Source organism: Rhinoderma darwinii, chromosome 2, assembly GCF_050947455.1.
Source record: "Rhinoderma darwinii isolate aRhiDar2 chromosome 2, aRhiDar2.hap1, whole genome shotgun sequence".
NCBI classification, from domain to species: domain Eukaryota; kingdom Metazoa; phylum Chordata; class Amphibia; order Anura; family Rhinodermatidae; genus Rhinoderma; species Rhinoderma darwinii.
Window position 1 is genome coordinate 319,414,144 of NC_134688.1, and position 24,106 is coordinate 319,438,249.

The following is a 24,106-nucleotide window of genomic DNA, read 5'->3' on the forward strand; positions in this document are numbered from 1 at the left end:
TGTGACATGGCACTTGAAAACCATTGCAGCAAAACTTGAGCTCCAAAAGCCAAATGGCGCTCCTTCCCTTCTGAGCTCTGCCGTGTGTCTAAACAGCAGTTTATTATCACATATGGGATATTGCCGTAAATCGGGAGAAATTGCATTTCAAATGTTGGGGTATTTTTTGTTCTATTATCCCTTGTAAAAATGTCACCGTTTTATTGGGAAAAAATATAAATTTTCATTTTCACTGCCTCATTCCACTAAATTCAGAAAAAACCCTGTGGGGACAAAATGCTCACTATACCCCTTGATAAATTCCTTGAGGGGTGTATTTGCCAAATGGTGTTTTTTTGGGAGTGTTTCCACATGTTTTGGCCCCACAAGACCTCTTCAAACCGGACATGGTGCCTAAAATAGATTCTAATAAAAAGAAGGCCCCAAAATCCTCTAGGTGCTCCTTTGTTTCTGAGGCCTGTGCTTCAGCCCATTAGCACACTAGGGCTGCATGTGGGATATTTCTAAAAACTGCAGAATCTGGGCAATACATATTGAGTTGCGTTTCTCTGGTAAAATCCTCTGTTTTACTGGAAAAAAAAGGATTAAGTATGAATTTCTGCAAAAAAAAAAACAAAAAACGTGTACATTTCACCCCTACTTTGCCTTAATTCTTGTGAAACACCTAACGCGTTAAAACACTTTCTTAATGCTGTTTTGAATACTTTGAGGGGTGCAGTAAAATGGGGTGATTAATGGGGGTTTCTAATATACAAGAGCCCTCAAAACCACTTCACAACTGAATTGGTTCTTAAAAAACTAGCCTTTTGAAATTTTCTTGAATATGTGAGAAATTGCTGCTAAAGTTCTAAGTCTTGTAACGTTCTAGAAAAATAAAAGAACGGTCAAAAAAAACGATGCAAACATAAAGTAGACATATGGGGAATGTGAAATAGTAACTATTTTGTGTGGTATTACTATCTGTTTTACAAGCAGACACATTTAAATTTAGAACATTTTAGCAAATTTTCTCTAAATTTTGGTGTTTTTCACAAATAAATATTGAATTTAATCGACCACATTTTTTCACTAACAAAGTACAATATGTCATGAGAAAACAATCTCAGAATCGTTTGAATAGGTAAAAGCATTCAAAAGTTATTACCAAATAAAATGACACGTCAGATTTGAAAAAAATCGGCTTAGTCTTTAAGGCCAAATCAGGCTGTGTCCTGAAGGGGTTAACACAGTAATTTTGGACCTTAATGGGGTTTTCTCCGGGAAAAAAATAAATAAAAAATGTCAGTATAAATAAACTCAAATACATTTAAAGGGTAACTAAACTTTCAAAAAACTTTTGACATATCATAGTAAAATGTCAAAAGTTTTGATTGATGAGGGTCTGAGCACGGAGACCCCCACTGACTGCCAAAATAAAGTGGTAGAAGCGCTCGAGTTAGCGATAAGGCACTTTGTTTCTGATCGGCTCGCTTGGGTGAGTGCTGAGCAACTTTGTTTCTGATCGGCTTTTCTCAAAAAACAAAGCAATTGGTGTATGGGCTCAGACTTTCTATTGAGCCCGTACACCAATTGCTTGGCTTTCTGAGAAAAGCCGATCAGAAATTAAGCGGCTCACCGCTCTCCCGAGCGCTTCTGCCACTTCGTTTTAGCGACAACTGGGGGTCTTAGTGCAGTGAAAGTTTAGTTACCCTTTAATTAGCAAAATACGCCAGATTTGTCTAGGGGATAATCATTGTGCTGAATTAAGATGGCAGCCATCAGGTCACTCTATCAGAAACGCTTCCTAAAATTCAGAGTACTAGGATGGGTCGCATAAGAACGCACTGCTCGAGACCTCTTTCCTGTTCAGGCTGACGGCAGGAGCTTATAGTTCCTTAAAGCAAGCTTTCCTACCTATGCTTGGATTTTATTGAAATTGGATTATGTGTTAGAGGCACACACAGGAGCAGCTGACTGACAGACTTGGTTTACAACGGCGTTATACAACTTCTATGTACAGTGGATACATAAATGCAGCAGCACAAAAACAAAATACAATTTGTAATAAATGTACATTAGAGAAGCGTTTAGGATAACGAAAGAGATACATTACAAAAAAAATAAAAGTTTATATAGCCTTTAAATTAAAAAATTACTGGATTTTTCCCCACAAAACTATATACCAGTCTGCTGATTTCCTCCTGCTCTATAACATTGCAGATTAGACAGCATGCTCAAAATGACAGGTTCTCTTTAAAGCCGTAACCTTGTTGCTATGGGCAAGCTACCCCTTTTCTTTGCACTACTTTTGATAAATCAAAATTTATGTTGTTCTCATTTTCATTCAGTTTCACATGACCGAAATACGGGTGTACTTATGCAAATCCTGGCCCAGTCGCAGGACTAATGACCCGAACGAACAGCATCACAGGTCCCTATTTCTGTTTCATATTTATTTGTTGTTAAAGGAAATTACGGTACCTCCACAGATATCCCTCGACCACTCTGTCCCATAGTGACTGTGCCAATCTTGACAAGAAAATCACAATACTGGTAACGTGTGCCACGTGTCTCCATCTTGTTGGCCTTTGCATTCTGGAAGAATCCTTTTAATTTAATCATAAGTACATCCAGGTTTTGGTCAGCAACTAAGCAGGGACCATTTTCAAATAGAGCAAAGGTACTGAGAGGGTGTTCCGAGCAGTGAATGATGTAAAGAAGTTTCCCAGACTGACCTAGTTCATGTTAATACATGGAGAAAAAAAAAGCAGTCAGTTACGAACTATACTAGGAGTCCAGGTAATGGAGGGGAAAAAGGTGAACAAAATCAAACGATAATACACATACATTTTCAAAATTCGATATTGTCAGGACAAGGGACAAGACCCATAGCAGCCGCAATGCTAAAGGTTAGAGGCTACACAAGTGCAAAATACTGATGAACATCCACTAACACTCCTATCATACATGAGGGGATGGCTGCTTAGATTATATCTGCACACAAATAAGGCTCCTATAAGGTTAAAGGAACAGTGTTGCCACAAATTTTTTTTTAATATATTAAAGATGTTAGTGCTTTATTAAAAAAGTTTGGATTAATTTGTGTGTTTGTGTGTTACTTTTTCTTATTTTTACACTTTTTCTTCCCTATGGGGGCTGCCATTTTTTTTTCCATTTCTATATGTGTCGATTAACGACACATACAGTGAAGGAAATAAGTATTTGATCCCTTGCTGATTTTGTAAGTTTGCCCACTGTCAAAGACATGAACAGTCTAGAATTTTTAGGCTAGGTTAATTTTACCAGTGAGAGATAGATTATATTTTAAAAAAAAAACAGAAAATCACATTGTCAAAATTATATATATTTATTTGCATTGTGCACAGAGAAATAAGTATTTGATCCCTTTGGCAAACAAGACTTAATACTTGGTGGCAAAACCCTTGTTGGCAAGCACAGCAGTCAGACGTTTTTTGTAGTTGATGATGAGGTTTGCACACATGTTAGATGGAATTTTGGCCCACTCCTCTTTGCAAATCATCTGTAAATCATTAAGATTTCGAGGCTGTTGCTTGGCAACTCGGATCTTCAGCTCCCTCCATAAGTTTTCGATGGGATTAAGGTCTAAAGACTGGCTAGGCCACTCCATGACCTTAATGTGCTTCTTTTTGAGCCACTCCTTTGTTGCCTTGGCTGTATGTTTCGGGTCATTGTCGTGCTGGAAGACCCAGCCACGAGCCATTTTTAATGTCCTGGTGGAGGGAAAGAGGTTATCACTCAGGATTTGACGGTACATGGCTCCATCCATTCTCCCATTGATGCGGTGAAGTAGTCCTGTGCCCTTAGCAGAGAAACACCCCCAAAACATAATGTTTCCACCTCCATGCTTGACAGTGGGGACGGTGTTCTTTGGGTTATAGGCAGCATTTCTCTTCCTCCAAACCCGGCGAGTTGAGTTAATGCCAAAGAGCTCAATTTTAGTCTCATCTGACCACAGCACCTTCTCCCAATCACTCTCAGAATCATCCAGATGTTCATTTGCAAACTTCAGACGGGCCTGTACATGTGCCTTCTTGAGCAGGGGGACCTTGCGGGCACTGCAGGATTTTAATCCATTACGGCGTAATGTGTTACCAATGGTTTTCTTGGTGACTGTGGTCCCAGCTGCCTTGAGATCATTAACAAGTTCCCCCTCGTGTAGTTTTCGGCTGAGCTCTCACCTTCCTCAGGATCAAGGATACCCCACGAGGTGAGATTTTGCATGGAGCCCCAGATCGATGTCGATTGACAGTCATTTTGCATGTCTTCCATTTCCTTACTATTGCACCAACAGTTGTCTCCTTCTCACCCAGCGTCTTACTTATGGTTTTGTAGCCCATTCCAGCCTTGTGCAGGTCTATGATCTTGTCCCTGACATCCTTAGAAAGCTCTTTGGTCTTGCCCATGTTGTAGAGGTTAGAGTCAGACTGATTAATTGAGTCTGTGGACAGGAGTCTTTTATACAGGTGACCATTTAAGACAGCTGTCTTTAATGCAGGCACCAAGTTGATTTGGAGCGTGTAACTGGTCTGGAGGAGGCTGAACTCTTAATGGTTGGTAGGGGATCAAATACTTATTTCTCTGTGCACAATGCAAATAAATATATATAATTTTGATTATGTGATTTTCAGTTTTTTTTAAAATATAATCTATCTCTCACTGGTAAAATTAACCTAGCCTAAAAATTCTAGACTGTTCATGTCTTTGACAGTGAGCAAACTTACAAAATCAGCAAGGGATCAAATACTTATTTCCTTCACTGTACAGACATGGAATATGGCAGCTCCAGTCCCATAGGGACTGCGAACGGGGCCCGTTCCATCCACTTCAATGTACGCCGTCTGTGTGGGAACGGCGCATGCGCCGCTCCCACACAGTCCAATTTGGAATGCGCGCCGTCCAGCGCCATTTTCCTGTGGACCGGAAGTCGCGGCCGGACAGTAAGATTACTACTTCCGGTCGCGTCTTCCGGACTTGTGCACTTGGACCAGCGGCAGCAGATGGAGCGGACGGGCCGGAGGGAGCCGCGGCGGCAGGAGCAGGTAAGAGATTTCTATGTATGTTCGTGTTTGTGTGTGTTTACTACTGTATGTAAACCTACTACACTGTGTGTTAGCTCAAAAAATGGCGACACACAGTGTAGGAGGTTAGACCGTTCAATCCCCTCGTTTATCCTGGCACTAGCCAGGATAAAGGAGGGGGAGGATGCTGAGAGCTCACTAGAGCGAGGGCTTTTTACCCAATTTTGCAGCATAAAGCAATGTGGTTGCTTTACCACATGCAATGCTGCAATTTTGGGAATGGCTCCATCTAGTCTGATTGAATCCAATTTATAATATTTCCTGACTCGTGAAAAAAAAATAAAAAATTAGAACAATGTTTAATCACCTATACACTAATTGTTTAACAAAAAAAAAAAAAAACATGTTTAGCTGGCAACACATTCCCTTTAAGTGTTGTGTACGGTGCTGACTAGCAGTGTATTGTTAACACCCATACTATTAGGTCAGCCAGGCTGCCTATCACCTTCTAAGTGCAACCCACAAAGTACATCATGGGGCCCGGCTGTCCCATATTTTCTGGAACTGTCCCATGATGACCCCATACTGGCACCAAGTCCAGCTTATAGCTAAGGTGCTTCAATGCCAAATGCCATTAGATCCTAATTAATACCTCAGTGTCCCCCTTAAAGGTATCTTCCAGGCTTGTGCTAGGCTGCTCCTCCATATTCTGATAGGAGGTGAATGTCTGTCCTATATTGGAAACTGTTCCCGTTTTAACTCATGACTTATAAACCAGCATCAAGGATGCACAGAATCTAAAACATTTGACTCAAAACCTAATGCAATATCACAGAATACTTCCATTGAATTTGGGAACCAGAGGGAGATTTTTGTTTTAAAGGACGGGTGTCGCAAATTATTTTTTTTATATATAATATTGCTTTTAGTATGTTATTAAAATAAATTTTATTTATGTGTGTGTTTGTGTTTTACTTTTTTATTTTTTCTAACTTTTACTTCTCTATGGGGGCTGCCATTTTGTTTTTCATCTCTGTATGTGTCGATAAACGACACATACTGAGATGGAATACGGCAGCTACAGTGCATAGGAGTCAATGAACGGGAGCCGTTCCACTGATTCTACTCTCTGGCTCTGTACTGCGCAGACGCAGGTCAGAGTCACACAGCAGAGCAGCTGTGTGCAGGGAGATAGCAGGTGCCATCATGAAGACCAGCTGCACTGCAGGTAAGGTGTGTGTCTCGGTCTGTCCCACTCTATCTCACAGACCCCCGCTCTCGTGACCCCCGACACCCCCCACCCCTAACGCCCCCCCCCGACGGGACCCCCCTTACGGCCCCCCCCTGTATGAAGGACAGATGATGCAACTGTACTGGGAAAGCCCTGAACGGTAAATCTCTCTAGTTGTGCTGAGACTGAGAGGTTCATTAGTCACATCCCCAAACAGTCTCAGCACAACTAGAGAGATTTACCGTTCATGGGTCTGGGAAAGCTGGGTGACCACCATTACCCCTCCTACTGGAGTGTGAGAGGTTCATTAGTCACATCCCCAAACACACTCCAGTAGGAGGGGTAATGGTGGTCACCCATCTTTCCCAGAAGCAGATATAACCAGGAAAGGGCTGGATGGACGGGCTGAGGGTGCACAGGGTTTTTGGTGATCCCCCTCTGTCATGTGATTGGACCTAGGTTACCGGTTCATCAGACGGGGTTCATGTGACTATAAATCTGTCCATAACAAGTGACAGTTCACTCAGGACAAGCCCTGCCCTCATGCCGTAGTTGTGTGTTCCTGTCTGCAGTGATGGCGGTGGGTGGCTCTGACACCCGCCTCCCCCGTCGGGTCATCTCAGGACAGAAGGGGTGTCCGGATTGGAGACACAGCGCCGCACCTGTCCTCAGGTTGTGTCTGGTATTGCAGTTCACCTCCATTGAAGTGAATAGGACAGAGCTGTAATACCACACACGACCTGAGGACAGGTGCGGCGCCATGTTTTCCTGGACGACCCCTTTAAGACTTTTCCCGTGTGTGTGTGTGTGTGTGTGTGTGTGTGTGGCAGAGCGGAGTGTGCACGGGCGCCGCTGATACTTCATAGCCGCTTATCAGCTGTTTTGAAGAATCAGCGGCGAGCACCCCCCCCACACAAATCCCCCCCAAACACGCAAAATCAAGTGTACTCAAGCGTTTTTTTAAGGTGGTTTTTTGCACGTAAAATGTGCAAAAAAAAAACGTATCAAATACACGGCGTGTGAACCGGTCAACTGAAAATTCATTCACTTCACTTTCATCATTCTAAGGGCTCATTTACACGAGCGTGTTATACGTCCGTGCGACGCACGTGATTTTCACGCGCGTCGCAGGGACCTATATTAGTCTATGGGGCCGTGCGGATAGGTGCGTAATTTTCACGCAGCGCATGTCCGCTGTGTAAAAGTCACGACATGTCCGTTCTTTGAGCGTTTTCTTTGAAGTCAATGGGTGCGTGAAAACCACGCATGTCGGACGGAAGCACTTCCGTGGGACACGCGTGATTCGCGCAACAGCAGTGAAAAGGATGAATGAAAACAGAAAAGCACCACGTGCTTTTCTGTTTACAAACATCCAAACATAGTATCATAATGATGGCGGCTGCGCGAAAATCACGCAGCCGCGCATCATATGCTGCCGACACACGGAGCCGTTAAGTGCCGTTTGAATAAGCCCTAAGGGTAGGGCCACACACAATGTTTACAGCTGAAAAATCGGAAGCAGAACGCCTACAAGCATCTGCCCATTGGTTTCAATGGGAAATACGGCGTTCTGTTCCGACAGGGCGTTTTTTACGTGGTCGTTTTCCAAAACCGGCATGTAAAAAGACGCCCACCAAAATGAAGTGCACATCACTTCTTGGGATGTTTTTGGAGCCGTTTTTCATTGACTTTATAGAAAAACAGCGAGTTTGATTAAAAAATGGCTGAAAACCAGGAGCTGTTTTCCCTTTGTTTAGTAAGCGTGTGAACATACCCTTAGCTTTTTGGTGTGTTCTATAACTTCTGGCAGTTGCAGAATCACACCAAATATGGCTGCCGGACACTGCTTAGCAATTTGAAGACACCTTTTCCTGGCTTGTGGGAGGGGGGGTGAGATTCCCTCCCACATTTACAGCAGCTGTGAGTCAGGTTGCTTTGCCTTATTCACCTTGCTGTAATTCTGGGAAGGGCTCCCCCTGGTGGCCAACATAGGAAAACATGTCAAATTATTATTTGATTTTTAATACTTTCCACCATATGGAAGAAAAAAAAAAATACAGCAAAAAACGTAAAAAAATATAATAGAAATAAGTAACGACACTTAAAAAAGGTTTAATTCGCGACACATTCCCTTTAAACAAGTGTGACCCTTGCCAGAGGCCCCTTATTGTTTTGTGCAATTTTCCCCCTCCACACTCCCCTCTTTGTTTAAAGGGGTTATCCAGGGACCAAAAATTGCATTGCAATAATATAATTATGTGAAACTAAGTAACTTACCAATATACTTTAATTAAACATTCGGTAATAAATGGTGCAGTTCAAACCTCATGAATTATTCAGGAAGTGCTGGAGCTTTTCTAATAGTGATGACGCTCCGACAGGGGCCCACGTGACTGAGCTATTGCTTCATGTGCTGTTCGTGAACATGAATGCAAGGGGCTGTCACATTGCCTATTGCTTGAGTCCCGAGCAGACTCCAGCAGTGCTCCTGATGTCCATATTTGGTCAATTCAGGGGTTTCCGATTGCTGGAGTCCCTGAGCAGAGCATCAGCTGATGCTCTGCATGGGGACTCCACAACTTCTGCCCACGTCATTAACACTGTCCATATATGGACAATGATGTCGGCAGCACTACTGGAGTCCCGAGCAAAGCATCAGCTGATTTGATAAGCAAATGATAAAAATAAAATGGAAAAAAAATATTTCAAACATCTTGATTTATTCAGTATGGAGTAAGAGCATCACGCGCAGAAATGCATGCACTTACACGCCTTGGCATGCTATCAATAAGGTTTTTAATGGTTGTCTGATGAATGTTATGTCACACTGAATGCACTTGGGCACGCAAATCACCAAGATGTTAGTGTACCTCAAATGGAGACTAGAGGGGTCCGGCTACCATAAAATATGCCATCCTACACTATAATCCGGGGAGTGGGAGGGGTGTGACGTTCCCTTGTGAAGGCCTCTTCATGGCGTTGCCCACGTTGTCCCCAGACCAATCTCTGGCTTTCATTCAGTCTGAGACAAAAGCGGGACTCATCGCTGAAGAGGATAGACCACCATTCCAGCTTCTATTGTCATCTTGCTGTGGACCAGTATAGCCTTGGGCATCTGGCTCGTAGCCCAATGTCGTGCAAATGTCTTCTTATGGTTTGTGTTAACACTGGTTGCTGCCCTAGGATTGGGATGTGACGTCCAATTTCACTTGCAGTACAGAATGAATCCCCTACACCCCATTCTTCCAATCAATTGATTGGTCCGTGCAGAGGTTCACCTCTGCGCACCTCTTGCAGTCAATCCCATTCGTTGTTGTTCTTCCAACCTCCAAAAGACGCAACTTTGAACACTGCTGATACCTCGGCCTAGGCACGTAGCGATATGCTGGAGTGATAAACTAAGGTCCCTCAGTTCAAGGATTCTGTCACTCTCAGATTGCGACAAGTGGCGATAACTGCCACGTTGACAAACAGGAGGCATCGCACAATCATCCAAGCCACTTGATCCGATTTTTGAGGCTTCAGATGGCTAAAAAAAAACACGTTGCTTTCAATCTGGCCTTTATGCCCCTCCCACATGTCACAGATTGGAGCTTGGGTCATTTGATTATTTGTAGATCTTAGCAACACTTGCTACTTGCATAACCTTACGGCTTGCCCTTCTTGGTGTTGCAATTTCAATGTTGAGGAGTGTGTGTGTGTGTGTATGTATATATATATATATATATATATATATATATATATATATATATATATATATATATATACCCATACACAGATATATATGTGATGTATGCCTTTTCTTTAAAGGGAAAGTGTCATATTTCCATTTTTTTTTCAATAATGTAGATACGTAATTTAAACAATTTTATTATGTCTTATTTTTTTGTATTGTATATTTTTTGTTTGATCTAGATATGGAAGCCACCATACTGAAGCAAAGCTTATAGTGACTTAGCTTCCTGTTGAAGCAGCACAGTACTGTAGCTTCCTTTGTGACACCTGCTGTGCAGAAGAAACAAATTGACGAGAGATCGCATGGTTATTTATGCTTATTCAGCCTTTGACAACTCTACTGAGTATGATCAGATACTCTGTAGCTGAGCTGACCTGGAAGCAGAAGATATAAGCCTCTGTTGCAGAATGGAAGTATCTGCAGAAGAGAGGTTGACACTGAAAATATATTAATATGTAGCCTTGGTGCTTAGAACTTTATTTTAGGCCTATTTCAGTTTGATAAATACTCATGGAGTTTTGAACCACGTTCCTGTATTGGACCTTATATAAGATTGCAGATTTTGTTGCAGATTTTTGAGCCAAAGCCAGAAGTGGTTTCCAAGGGACTGGAAAATATGAAAGGAAAAATGTATAATTCAACTTCCTCTTGGATCCACTTCTGGCTTTGGTTAAAAAGAAACTGCATTCAAATCTGCAACAATTCAGCCTAAAACAGAACTGAATGTACGGTAAGTTAAGGCCCAATTACACCGTCCAATTTTGGCCGGCGCAAAGAGGGCCGATCAACGAGACAGCTCGTTGATCGTGCTAGTTTTCTCCGGTCATAAGGTGCTATGTATGGGGACGAGCGATCGTTACACTGATCGCTCGTCCCCATACATTATCATGACGGCAGCGCGGGGACAACGACAATACTTCAGTTTTTTAAAAACGATGCGACCAGTTGATGAACTCGTTCATCTGCTGATGCTGCCCTGTTTACACAGGGCTATTATCGGCAACGAGCATTCTATGAATGCTTGCCTGCCCGGTAGTTGTCCAGTAAAACCCCCTTGAGTAGTTAATTATTTTTCACTATTCATAATAAAAGATATTAATTATATTATATTGTCTAGACTTCATTTAGCTTCATATTCTAACCTAAAGCAAACACTTGAATCCAACCTTATTAACCTCTTAACGCCGAAGGACGGATATATCCGCCCTCTGCATCTGCTAGTTCGCGCAGGACGGATATATCCGCCCTCTGCATCTGCTAGTTCGCGCAGGAGGACGGATATATCCGTCCTGTGATGGCGCAGGTACTGCCACTGTACCCACGCGGTCAGCGGCAGGAGCACGTCTGTTATACACAGCCTGGCTCCAGCTGCAACTGCCGGAATTGAAGCGCGCTCCGATTCCGGCAGTTTAACCCATTAAATGTCGCTGTCAATAGTGACAGCGACATCTAATGTGTTTGACAGAGGGAGGGAGCTCCCTTTGTCACCCCATCGGCGCCCCGGAGGCATGGCCTAATAGATTGCTTCTCAGTTTTACACTGACAGGCAATAATGCTTCGGTATACTAAGTATACCAAAGCATTATATATGCGATCAGCAGATCGCATAGTGAAGTCCCCTGGTGGGACAAAAAAATAAATGTAAATCAGTTAAATAAAGTTTGTGAAAAAAAGAAATAAAAAATTTGTCAAAATCAAATAAAACTACTTTTTTTTTCCCAAAAAGTGGTTTTATTTAGTAAAAGTGTCAAAACAAATAACACATGCACATATACTGTATGGTATCCCCGCGATCGTAACAACTTGAAAAATAAAATGAACACATTAATTAAACCGCCGGATGAACGGCGTAAAAAAAAAAACGCAAAAAACACTGCAAAATTCTCTCTTTTCTCCCATTCCCCCCATAAAAAATTAAATAAACGTTAATCTATAAGTACAATGTACCCCAAAATAGTACTAATGAAAACGACACATTGGCCCGCAAAAATCAAGCCCACATACGGCCACATTGACGGAAAAATAAAAAAATTACGGCTCTTGGAATGCGGCGATGCAAAAACAAGTAATTTTTTTCTAAAAGGCTTTTTATTGTGCAAATGTAGGAAAGCATATAAAACCCTTACATATTTGGTATCCCCGTAATCGAGCCGACCCATAGAATAAAGTTAACATGTTATTTACGCTGCATAGTAAACGGCGTAAATTTATAACGTGAAAACTAATGCTGGAATAGCTGCTTATTTTCAATTCTCTCCTAAAATAAAGTTAATAAAAGTTAATCAATATATTATAAGCATCTAAAAATGGTACAATTACAAAAAATACAACTCGTCCCGCAAAAAACAAGCCCTTATACGGCTATGTCGACGGAATAAAAAAAAAGTTACGACTCATGGAATGCGATCATGAAAAAACAAAAAATAATCCTTGGTCATTAACGTGCAAAATGGCCTGGTCATTAAGGGGTTAATCGTGTACATGCAATACATTAGAATATTGGGTTTCTGCTATAGGATATGTTGGGGGTGGTAGTTTCACATGTACATTCCTGGCTGTAAGTTTTGACACTGACACAAAGTGTTTTTAGATCTTTTAGTCAGATGTTTCTATGGTATACTGAAGTACAATTATGAGGCCCTTTTCACATGGCAGGATTTCCTGGCCGTGTGACGACCGTTCAAAAAACATCACAAAGCCGCAGTAGGAACAATAGACCCCAAATCGGGCTATTCACACAAAGTCTATGGGGCCAGATAATACACGGCCATCACTCGAATGTGTTCCAAGTGAAGGCCGTGTCTTCCGTCGCTCGCTCTCTCCTCCTCACAGTGCGAAGTGCATGTGAGGAGGAGGAGGGTATTTTTTTGCTCCCTCTAGGAGCGGAATCCCCAATCCCTGGCCACAGGTTCGGCAACGCTGTAGGGATTGGGATTCCGCTCCAGGAGCAGTCCCTGACTTCACTGTCCATATATGGACACAGTGACGTCAGGGACTTCTGAAGCGGAATCCCCGACCCTGTGGCCGGTGTTTCCGCTCCAGGAGAAGTCCCTGACTTCACTGTCCATATATGGACACAGTGATGTCAGGGACTTCTGAAGCGGAATCCCCGGTGCTGTGGCCGGTGTTTCCACTCCAGAAGTCCCTGACTTCACTGTCCATGTATGGACATTGAAGTCAGGGCCTTGTCCTGGAACGGTGGCGCTATCTACAGAAAGGTAGGGGGGTGCTATGTAAAAGAGTCCTGTGTATAACTACCTACAGGGGGCTGTGTGGCATTACCTACAGGGGGCTGTGTGGCATTACGTACAGGGGGGGCTGTGTGGCATTACCTACAGGGGGGGCTGTGTGGCATTACCTACAGGGGGGGGCTGTGTGGCATTACCTACAGGGGGGGCTGTGCGGCATTACCTACAGGGGGGGCTGTGCGGCATTACCTACAGGGGGGGCTGTGCGGCATTACCTACAGGGGGGGTTGTGCGCCACTACCTACAGGGGGGGTTGTGCACCACTACCTACAGGGGGGGTTGTGCGCCACTACCTACGGGGGGGGGGCTGTGCGCCACTACCTACAGGGGGGGCTGTGCGCCACTACCTACAGGGGGGGCTGTGCGCCACTACCTACAAGGGGGGCTGTGCGCCACTACCTACAAGGGGGGCTGTGCGCCACTACCTACAAGGGGGGCTGTGCGCCACTACCTACAAGGGGGGCTGTGCGCCACTACCTACAAGGGGGGCTGTGCGCCACTACCTACAAGGGGGTCTGTGCGCCTCTACCTACAAGGGGAGCTGTGCGCCTCTACCTACAAGGGGAGCTGTGCGCCTCTACCTACAAGGGGAGCTGTGCGCCTCTACCTACAAGGGGGGCTGTGCGCCACTACCTACAAGGGGGGCTGTGCGCCACTACCTACAAGGGGGGCTGTGCGCCACTACCTACAAGGGGGGCTGTGCGCCACTACCTACAAGGGGGGCTGTGCGCCACTACCTACAAGGGGGGCTGTGCGCCACTACCTACAAGGGGAGCTGTGTGCCACTACCTACAAGGGGGGGCTGTGACAGTATCTACAGAGGGCAGTGTGTGGCATTATCCACAGAGGGAAATGTGTGGCAAAAATGTACAAATAAAATTCATCCGTTTTTATAACGGACAGGGAAAAAAAACTGATGCAAAACGGGTCAAAATCGTCCGTTAAAAACAGAAACACAGCCGAGAACGGATGCAAAATGGCAGAGAAAAACAGACCAAAACGGAAGTTTTTATTGGCCGACACTCGGACCCTGTCGTGAATAGAGCCTAAGGCCTTATTCACACGACAGGGTCCGAGTGTCGGCCGATAAAAACGGCCGTTTTGGGCCATATTTCCCGGCCGTTTTACATCCATTCCGATTTGCCGTTTTTAACGGCCTATTTTGACCCGTTTTGCATCCGTTTTTTTTTCCTGTCCGTTTTAAAATCGGATGAATTTCATTTAAATTTGTTGCCACACACAGCCCTCTGTAGATAATGCCACAGCCCCCCTGGTAGGTAATGCCACCCAGCCCCCTGTAGGTAATGCCACCCAGCCTCCTGCAGGTAATGCTACCCAGCCCCCTGAAGGTAATGCCACCCAGCCCCCTGCAGGTAATGCCACCCAGCCCCCTGTATGTAATGCCACCCAGCCCCCTGCAGGTAATGCCACCCAGCCCCCTGTATGTAATGCCACCCAGCCCTCTGCAGGTAATGCCACCCACAGCCCCCGGCAGGTAATGCCACCCAGCACCCTGTATGTAATGCCACCCAGAACTCTGAAGCTAATGCCACCCAGCCCTCTGCAGGTAATGCCACCCAGCCCCCGGCAGGTAATGCCACCCAGCAGACCTGTATGTAATGCCACCCAGCCCCCTGTAGGTAATGCCACCCAGCTCCTTGTAAGTAATGCCACCAAGTCCCCTGTAGGTAATGACGCACTGCCCCCTGTAAGTTGCACCCACCCCCCCCCCCTTCCAGGAGAAGTCACTGAATTCAATGTCCATATATGGACGGTGTAGTCACGGACTTCTCCTGGAGAGGAATCCCCGGCCACAGGGTCGGGGATTCCGCTTCAGAAGTGAGTGACGTCACTGTGTCCATATATGGACAGTGTAGTCACTCACTTCTCCTGTAGCGGAATCCCCAATCCCCGGCCGGGGATTGGGGATTCAGACTCCTACAGTGAGCAAAAAAAGACCCTCCTCCTCCTCACATGCACTCTGCACTGTGAGGAGGAGGAGAGAGAGAGTGCGAGCGACGGAAGACATGGCCGTCACTCGGGACACATTCCAGTGATGGCCGTGTATTACCCGGCCCCATAGACTTCTATGGGAGCCGGGCGGCCGAATAAACAGCCGAAAATAGGGATTGCCATCTTTGTGCTCCTATTAAGCCCTGCCTCTGGCAGGGCTTAATAGAAACCTGTCAGAAAGACGATATACTGCAATACATTAGGATTGCAGTATATAGTGCAAGCGATCCAATGAGTTGCGGGTAGATTAGGGCTCACCTGTCCGTCTCCCTACCCCGATTCATTACAAAAAACTACAGCTTGTTCCGCCAAAAAAAATATACCCTCATGCCGCTCAATCGACGGAAAAATAAAAAAAAAGTTATTGCCCTTAGAATTTGGCGACATAAAATAAATTTTATATTTTACAGTTAGTTTATTCCTTGTAAAAGTAGTAATATATAAAAAAAAACTATATAAACTTGGTAAGGCCATAAATCGTATTGATCCACCGAATAAAGTTAACATAACATTTTAATTGCACTGTGAATGCCATAAAAACTAAGCGCAAAAAAAACAATGGAGGAATCGCTGTTTCTTATTTTTACACCCCACAAATAAATTTTTTCCCATTTCCTAGTACATTATATGGTACAATAAATTGTGCCATGAAAAACTACAACTCGTCCCGCAAAAATCAAGCCCTCATAGGGCTATATCAAATGGAAAAATAAAAACCGTTATGGCCTTTGGTAGGTGGGGAGGAAAAAATAAAAATCTGAAAAATGGCTGTGGCGGGAAGAGGTTAAGGATTGACCACAGATTCTCCATGGGTCATGGAAGTGTTCTTAGGCAAAATTGTGAGGGAGCCCACTTCCTTGGATAAAAAGCAACCCCACAAATGAATGGTCTCAAGATGCATTACTGTTGGCATGACAAAGGACTCATGGTAGTGCTCACCTTCTCTTCTCTGGACAATCATTCTTCCAGATGTCACAAAGAGTCTGAAGGGGGCTTCATCAGAGAAAATAACTTATACCCAGTCCTTTGCAGACCAATCTCTTTACTTCCTGCAGAATGTCAGTCTGCCCTTGAAGTTTTTCTTGGAGAGAAGTGGCTTCTTTGCTGCCTTTCTTGACACCAGACCAGACTCCAAAATCCATCGCCTCACTGTGCGTACAGATGCACTGACACCTGCCTGCTGCCATTCCTGAGTAAGCTCTGCACTGGTTTTGAACCGATCCCACCTTTAGGAGACAGTCCTGACACTTGCTGGAATTTCTTTGGTGCCTTGAAGCCTTCTTCACAGCAAATGAACCTCTCTCCTTGAGGTTCTTGATGATCCGATAAATGGTTGAATTAGGGGCAATCTTACAAGCAGCAATGTCCTTGCCTGTAAAGCCCTTTTGATGCAAATCAATAATGACTGCATGTGTTTCCTTAGAGGTGTCACGATCCGTGGGTATGTGGACCCAAAAGGCCGCAACGCCATAGCGGAGTAGCAGCTGGCCAAACAAGAGTCCTAGTACAAGAGTAACTTTGATAGTCCAGACAGTAGTGGAGGCTAGGCACAGAAGAACTTGAAGACATATAACACCAGACGTGATGTATAACAGCAGGCGTGATAGGTGGCACAACATGACTCCAACACTCTAAGGCACAGAAACAAATATAGCACGGGATACAGGTAGCAGGGCACAGGAACAATGGGAACAGGATAACACTAAGGGACCATTTGCTAAGACTAACATGGGTAAACACAAGAACACTCAGGCAATGAGTGAAAGGGCAGAGCCCTTTTTATAGTCCAGGGTGATCATGGGCTAATTAGTGATTTTTTTTTACATGTGCGCGCACTGGCCCTTTAAGGCCGGGCGCGAGCACCCTATGGGAACCAGCATAGTGAAGTGGAAGCGAGTGCCAGCCTCTCTCAGGAGGGTGATGCCGCCCAGCACTCACACGTCCATGGCACTCACACATTCAGAACGACGGTCCGCGGCTGTGGACTTTATAGTAACCCCCCTCTTAGGCCCCTCATCTTGGGGACAGAGCAAGAGAGGAACTTGTTAATGAAGGTAGGGGCATGGAGGTTCTCTTCTGGCTCCCAGGAGCTCTCCTCTGGGCCAAATCCATTCCAATCCACCAAATAAAAAGTTCTTCCTCCTACTTTCTTTAAGTCCAGGATCTCCTTAACCTCGAACACATCTGCAGAACCGCTGGGAGAAACTGCAGGGCTAGAAGTTTTAGTGCAGCGGTTTAGGACCACAGGCTTCAGGAGGGACACATGAAAGGAGTTGGGGATTTTGAGCGTAGAAGGCAGCCGAAGCTTATAAGAGAAAGGGTTAATTTGCTGCAGGATCTCAAAAGGTCAGAGGAACCTGGGAGAAAATTAGTATGAAGACACCTTCAGCCAGATATTCCTTGAGGACAGCTAGACTTTGGTACCCGGAAGATACTGAGGTGGCTCTCTTCTCCTAGTATCCGCTTTTCACTTCATGCGATCGACTGCCAGCGGAATGGAGGACCGGGTGTGCTGTCAGATCTGTAGAAAGTCCCCAAATGCCGAGTTAGCTGTGGGTACCTGGGATGTAGCCGAAACAGGAAGAGGGATTTGTAGATGTTGCCCATAGACAATGAAGAATGGTGTGGAAGCAGTGGACTCACTTGTGTGGTTGTTGTATGAGAACTCGGCCCATGGAAGAAGCTGTACCCAGTCATCATGTTGCATGGAGATGAAGTGGCGAAGATAGTTCTCCACGATTTGGTTAATCCTCTCGACTTGGCCATTGAACTGGGGATGGTAGGCTGAGGAAAAGTCCAATCTCACATCTAGGAGTTTACAGAGGGCTCTCCAGAATTTCGAGGTAAACTGAACTCCCCGATCAGACACGATGTGAAGGGGCAAGCCATGCAAGCGGAAGATGTGCTGGATGAAGAGATTGGCCAGTCGAGAGGTAGAAGGTAGGTCGGTCAGCGGAAACAAAATGCGCCATCTTTGAGAACGGATCCACCACTACCCAGACCGTATTGCATCCTGCTGAGGAGGGAAGATCGGTGACAAAGTCCATTGCTATATACTGCCAGGGAGCGCTGGGCACGGGCAGAGATTGGAGCAGACCGACAGGCCTGGAGTGAGCTTTTTTGGAGGAACACACAGTGCAGGATGAGACAAAGTCCACAATATCTTTGGGCAGAGTGGACCACCAGAAATGACGAGCAATCAGATCTCGAGTCTTACGAACACCTGTGTGCCCAGCCAGTTTGGAACTGTGTCCCCAGAGAAGGATTTTCCTCCTGTCTGCCAACCACACAAAAGTCCTCCCCGGAGGAATGTCTCTAACTTGCAAGAGAAGCAATACAATGCACGGCGCCACATGTTGCAGATAAACCAAGGAGAAATGTTCATATACGTTGAGACAGGATTGTGCTCCCCTAAAGTGGTTGTGAAGATTCAGTCTGACGGTGCAATTTGTAAGACAAGGAATCCTAGGAGTGTGCTGCTGCCAATGCCTGGAGCCGGTATACAAGAAAAGTTACCATATCAATAGTGCAAAATTAAAAGGAGAAAAATATATTGGGACTATTGGAGGCGAAGCTACACATAAGAGACAAGTAAAGTGTAGATAAGGTAATTTAAAGAAATAAGGTCAGGTTACGCGTTTTTGAACGCTGGACCAGCGTCTACCTCAGGCCATACAAAAGTAAAACAGAAAACACATACTTAGAGAGGCTCTGTCACCACATTATAAGTGCCCTATCTCCAACATAATGTGATCGGCGCTGTAATGTAGATAACAACAGTGTTTTTTATTTTGAAGAACGATCAATTTTGAGCAAGTTATGCTCAATTTTAGATTAATGCTAATTAGTTTCTTAATAGACAACTGGGCGCGTTTTTACTTTTTTACCAACTGGGCGTTGTAAAGAGAAGTGTATGACGCTGACCAATCAGCGTCATACACTTCTCTCCATTCATTTTTACAAGTACTCGCAACACAGCGTGATTTCGCGAGATCACACTGTGCAGTCACATACTCCCATATTAACTTTACCAAAGCGTCTTGGGAGTGAATAGACATCACCTCCAGCCAGGACGCGATGTTTATTCATCACTCCCGACACTTCGGTAAAGTTTCTGTGAATGACATCACACGTGATCCTACTAATGACGAATTCAGGAGAAGAAGCAGATTCATCACATCATTTAACTCCGGTAATAAGTCCATTAAGGTCATTCTATACAAACAATGGCACATTCTCAAGAATGATCCTTTTCTAAAAGATCTAATTCCCAATAAACCTATCATTACATATAGGCGCTCACTGACATTAAGGCATTTCCTTGCTCCCAGTAGAGTACGCAATCACAAAACAATGACTCCTAGAATGTTTCCCACACTATTTGGGTCATTCAAATGTGGACACCTACGTTGTTTATGTTGTGCTAACATTACGCATAGGAGGGATTCATATACCTCAACCGTAACCTCCGAAACCTTATCTATCAAATCATTAATCAATTGTGGCAGTGACTATGTCATTTATCTACTGCATTGTCCCTGTAAGCTGCAATATATTGGCAGGATCACTCCCTCCTTGCGCACCAGAATCAATAACCATTGGTCCAATACTACTAAAGGATTTCTTAACCCCTTGCGTACCTTCGACGTAATAGTACGTCGCTGGCCGCTTATTCCAGCGTACCTTCGACGTACTATTACGGCGCAGGAATAAACTGTCACTATGTGAAATCACATAGTGACAGAACAGCGGCGGCAGCTGTCATTGACAGCTAACCGTCTCTGCTACCGGCCTGGGGACCAATTAGCAGTCCCCAATGCCGGCGATTGCTGTGATTGGTCAGTCTCTGAAGACTGACCAATCACAGCCGTCTGTGACGTCGTCTGCAGGAGAAAGCTCCTGTCACTTTCTCTGATCTCCTCACTTCTGTGAGATACGTGAGGAGATCAGAGAAAGCGGTGTAAAAAAAAACAACACTATTTTTATTAACCCCTTCCCGAAAATGGGCGTATAGTAACGCCCTGAGGATGAAGCGGGCACAGGAGCTGTGCTCGCTCCATCTTCATCGGATGTCGGCTGTAATATACAGCCGACATCCCACTGCAACTACAGCGATCACTGTCCTCTCCGATCGCTGTAGTTTAAAGAGGCTCTGTCACCAGATTTTGCAACCCCTATCTGCTATTGCAGCAGATTGGCGCTGCAATGTAGATTACAGTAACGTTTTTATTTTTAAAAAACGAGCATTTTTGGCCAAGTTATGACCATTTTTGTAGTTATGCAAATGAGGCTTGCAAAAGTCCAAGTGGGTGTGTTTAAAAGTAAAAGTCCAAGTGGGCGTGTATTATGTGCGTACATCGGGGCGTGTTTAATACTTTTACTAGCTGGGCGTTCTGATGAGAAGTATCATCCACTTCTCTTCAGAACGCCCAGCTTCTGCCAGATCAAGCTGTGACGTCACTCACAGGTCCTACATCGTGTCAGACAAGCGAGGACACATCGGCACCAGAGGCTTCAGTTGATTCTGCAGCAGCATCAGCGTTTGCAGGTAAGTAGCTACATCGACTTACCTGCTAACGCCGATGCTGCTGCAGAATCAACTGTAGCCTCTGGTGCCGATGTGTCCTCGCTTGTCTGACACGATGTAGGACCTGTGAGTGACGTCACAGCTTGATCTGGCAGAAGCTGGGCGTTCTGAAGAGAAGTGGATGATACTTCTCATCAGAACGCCCAGCTAGTAAAAGTATTAAAAACGCCCCGATGTACGCACATAATACACGCCCACTTGGACTTTTACTTTTAAACACACCCACTTGGACTTTTGCAAGCCTCATTTGCATAACTACAAAAATGGTCATAACTTGGCCAAAAATGCTCGTTTTTAAAAAATAAAAACGTTACTGTAATCTACATTGCAGCGCCTATCTGCTGCAATAGCAGATAGGGGTTGCAAAATCTGGTGACAGAGCCTCTTTAACCCCTTAAATGCCGCTGTCAATAGCGACAGCGGCATTTAAGTGATTGATACAGAGGGAGGGGGCTCCCTCTGCACCCCATTGCCCCCCCCCCCCGCGAAAATCGCGGGGTTCTGATGGTTGCAATGGCAACCAGGAAGCCTAGCAACGGCTTCCTGGTTGCCAGGTACGGGAGCCTATTAGATCCTGCCCAAGGCAGGACATAATAGGCTCAACTGTCAGTTGTAAAGTGACAGTTACAATACACTGCACTACATCAGTACATACAGAAGTAGTGCAGTGTATTGTACAGAGGATCAGAAGATCAGATCTTCCAGTCCCCTAGTATGTGTAAAATAAAAAGTGAAAAAAAAGTGAAAAAAAAGTTTTAGATAAATAAATAAATACAAGTTTTACGTAATAAAAACAATAATCGCCTTGTTTCCCTGACCAAGCCCTTTATAATTAGAAAAAAAATGAAAAAAAAGACAAAAACTAGACATAATAGGTATCGCCGCGTTCGTATCGGCCTGACCTAAAAAAATATCTTATTATTTATCCCGCACGGTGAACACCGTAAAAAAAAAATACCATAAAAAACAATGGCAGAATTTCATTTTTTGGTCACGTGGTTTCCAAAAAAATGGAATAAAAAGTGATCAAAAAGTCGCGCGTAGCCAAACATGGTACCAATAAAAACGACAGTGTGTCACGCAAAAAATTTATGTACTCCACACAGATTACATATGCCCCCACATTATAAACTGAAACACCAGTAAAACACTAAACAAAACTACTACCAAGCTAAATCTGCGCTCCTAAAGCCAAATGGCGCTCCTTCTGGGCCTGGCAGTGTGCCCAAACAGCGGTTTATGACCACATATGGGGTATTACCATACTCTGGAGAACCGCTTAACAATTTATGGGGCGTATGTCTCCAGTGGTACAAGCTGGGCCCAACACATTGGGCACTGAAATAGCATATATGTGGAAAATGTCAATTTTCAATCTGCAACATCCACTGTGCACTAATTTCTGCAAAACCTTTGGGGGTCAAAATGCTCACTACACTTCTAGATGAATTCCTTGAGGGGTGTAGTTTCCTAAATGGGGTCACTTCTCGGGAGTTTTCACTGTACTGGTACCTCAGCGCAATGCAACATGGCGTCAAAAACTAATTTTGTAAAATCTCCACTCCAAAAACGAAATTGCACTTTTTCCATTTAGACCCTTGCCGTATGTCCAAATAGCCGTTTACAACCACATATGGGGTATTTCTGTAATCAGTAGAAATTGTGTAACACATTTTGGGGTGTCTTTTCTCCTGTATTCCTTGTGGAAATGAAAAATTCTGAGCTAAAGCTACAGGTTATTGGAAAAAAAAGATGTTTTCATTTTCACGGACCAATACTAATAAAATCTATAAAACACCTGAGCGCTCAAGATGCTCACTACACCTCTAATTTAATTCTTTCAGGGGTATAGTCTCCAAATTGGGATCACATCTGGGGAATTTCTACTGTACTGGTACTTCAGGGACTCTGCAAATGCGACATGGCCCCCAGAAACCAATTCAGCAAAATCTGAGCTGCAAAATCCAAATGGTGCTCCGTCCCTTCTGAGCCCTGCCGTGGGTCCAAACAGCAGTTTATTACCACATAATGGGGTATTTCCGTAATCAGGAGAAATTGCTTTACAAATTTTGAGGTGCTTTTTCTCCTTTATTCCTTATAAAAATTAGAAAAGTCTCTTTTCATCTTCACAGACTAATTCCAATAAATTCAGCAAAAAACCTGTGGGGTCAAAATGATAACTATACCACTAGAAAAATTCCTTGAGGGGTATAGTTTCCAAAATGGGGTCACTTTTGGGGGGATTCCACTGTTTAGGTTCCTCCAGGGCGTTGCAAACGTGACACGGCACTGAAAACCATTCCAGTAAAATCAGAGCTCCAAAATCCAAATGGGGGTCCTTCCCTTCTGAGCCCTGCTGTGGGTCCAAACAGCAGTTTATTACCACATATGGGGTATTTCCGTAATCGCGAGAAATTGCTTTACAAATGTTGGGGTGCTTTCTCTCCTTTATTTCTTGCAAAAATTAGAAATTTTTAAGTTTTTCCAGAAAAAAAGTAGATTTTCATTTTCACAGACTAACTCCAGAAAATATAGCAAAATACCTGTGGGGTCAAAATGCTAACTATACCCCTAGATAAATTCCCTGAGGGGTGTAGTATAAAAAATGGGGGTCACTTTTGGGGGTTTCCACTGTTTTGGCACCACAAGACCTCTTCAAACCTGACATGGTGCCTAAAATATATTCTGAAAAAAGGAGGCCCCAAAATCCAAGAGGTGCTCCTTTGCTTCTGAGGCCGGTGTTTCAGTCCATTAGCGCACTAGGGCCACGTGTGGGATATTTCTAAAAACTGCAGAATCTGGGCAATAAATATTGTGTTGCGTTTCTCAGGTAAAACCTTCTGTGGTACAGAAGAAAATGTATTACATATGAATTTTGTAAAAAAAAATGAAATTTGAAAATTTCAGCTCTACTTTCCTTCAATTCCTGTAAAACGCCTAAAGGGTTGAAACACTTTCTGAATGCTGTTTTGGAAACTTTGAGGGGTGCAGTTTTCAAAATGGGGTGTTTTATGGGGGTTTCTAATATATAGGGCCCTCAAAACCACTTCAGAACTGAACTGGTCCATGAAAAAATCGCTTTTTGAAATTTTCTTAAAAATATGAGAAATTGCTGCTAAAGTTCTAAGCCTTGTGAGGTCCTAGAAAAATAAAAGGATGTTCAACAAACGATGCAAACATAAAGTAGACATATGGGGGATGTTAATTGGTAACTATTTTGTGTGGTATTACCATCTGTTTTACAAGCAGATA

At 44.1% G+C, this 24,106-nt stretch overlaps 1 protein-coding gene across 1 annotated transcript in view; it reads right to left on the bottom strand.

The window, feature by feature from the left end:
- MED20 (mediator complex subunit 20) overlaps positions 1 to 24,106 on the bottom strand; it is a 61,056-nt gene that overhangs the window by 10,853 nt on the left and 26,097 nt on the right. Inside the window, exon 3 of the mRNA XM_075853588.1 lies at positions 2,461 to 2,714. Within this exon, the coding sequence (XP_075709703.1) occupies positions 2,461 to 2,714 (254 nt within the window). The remainder of the gene's footprint in view (positions 1 to 2,460; positions 2,715 to 24,106) is intronic.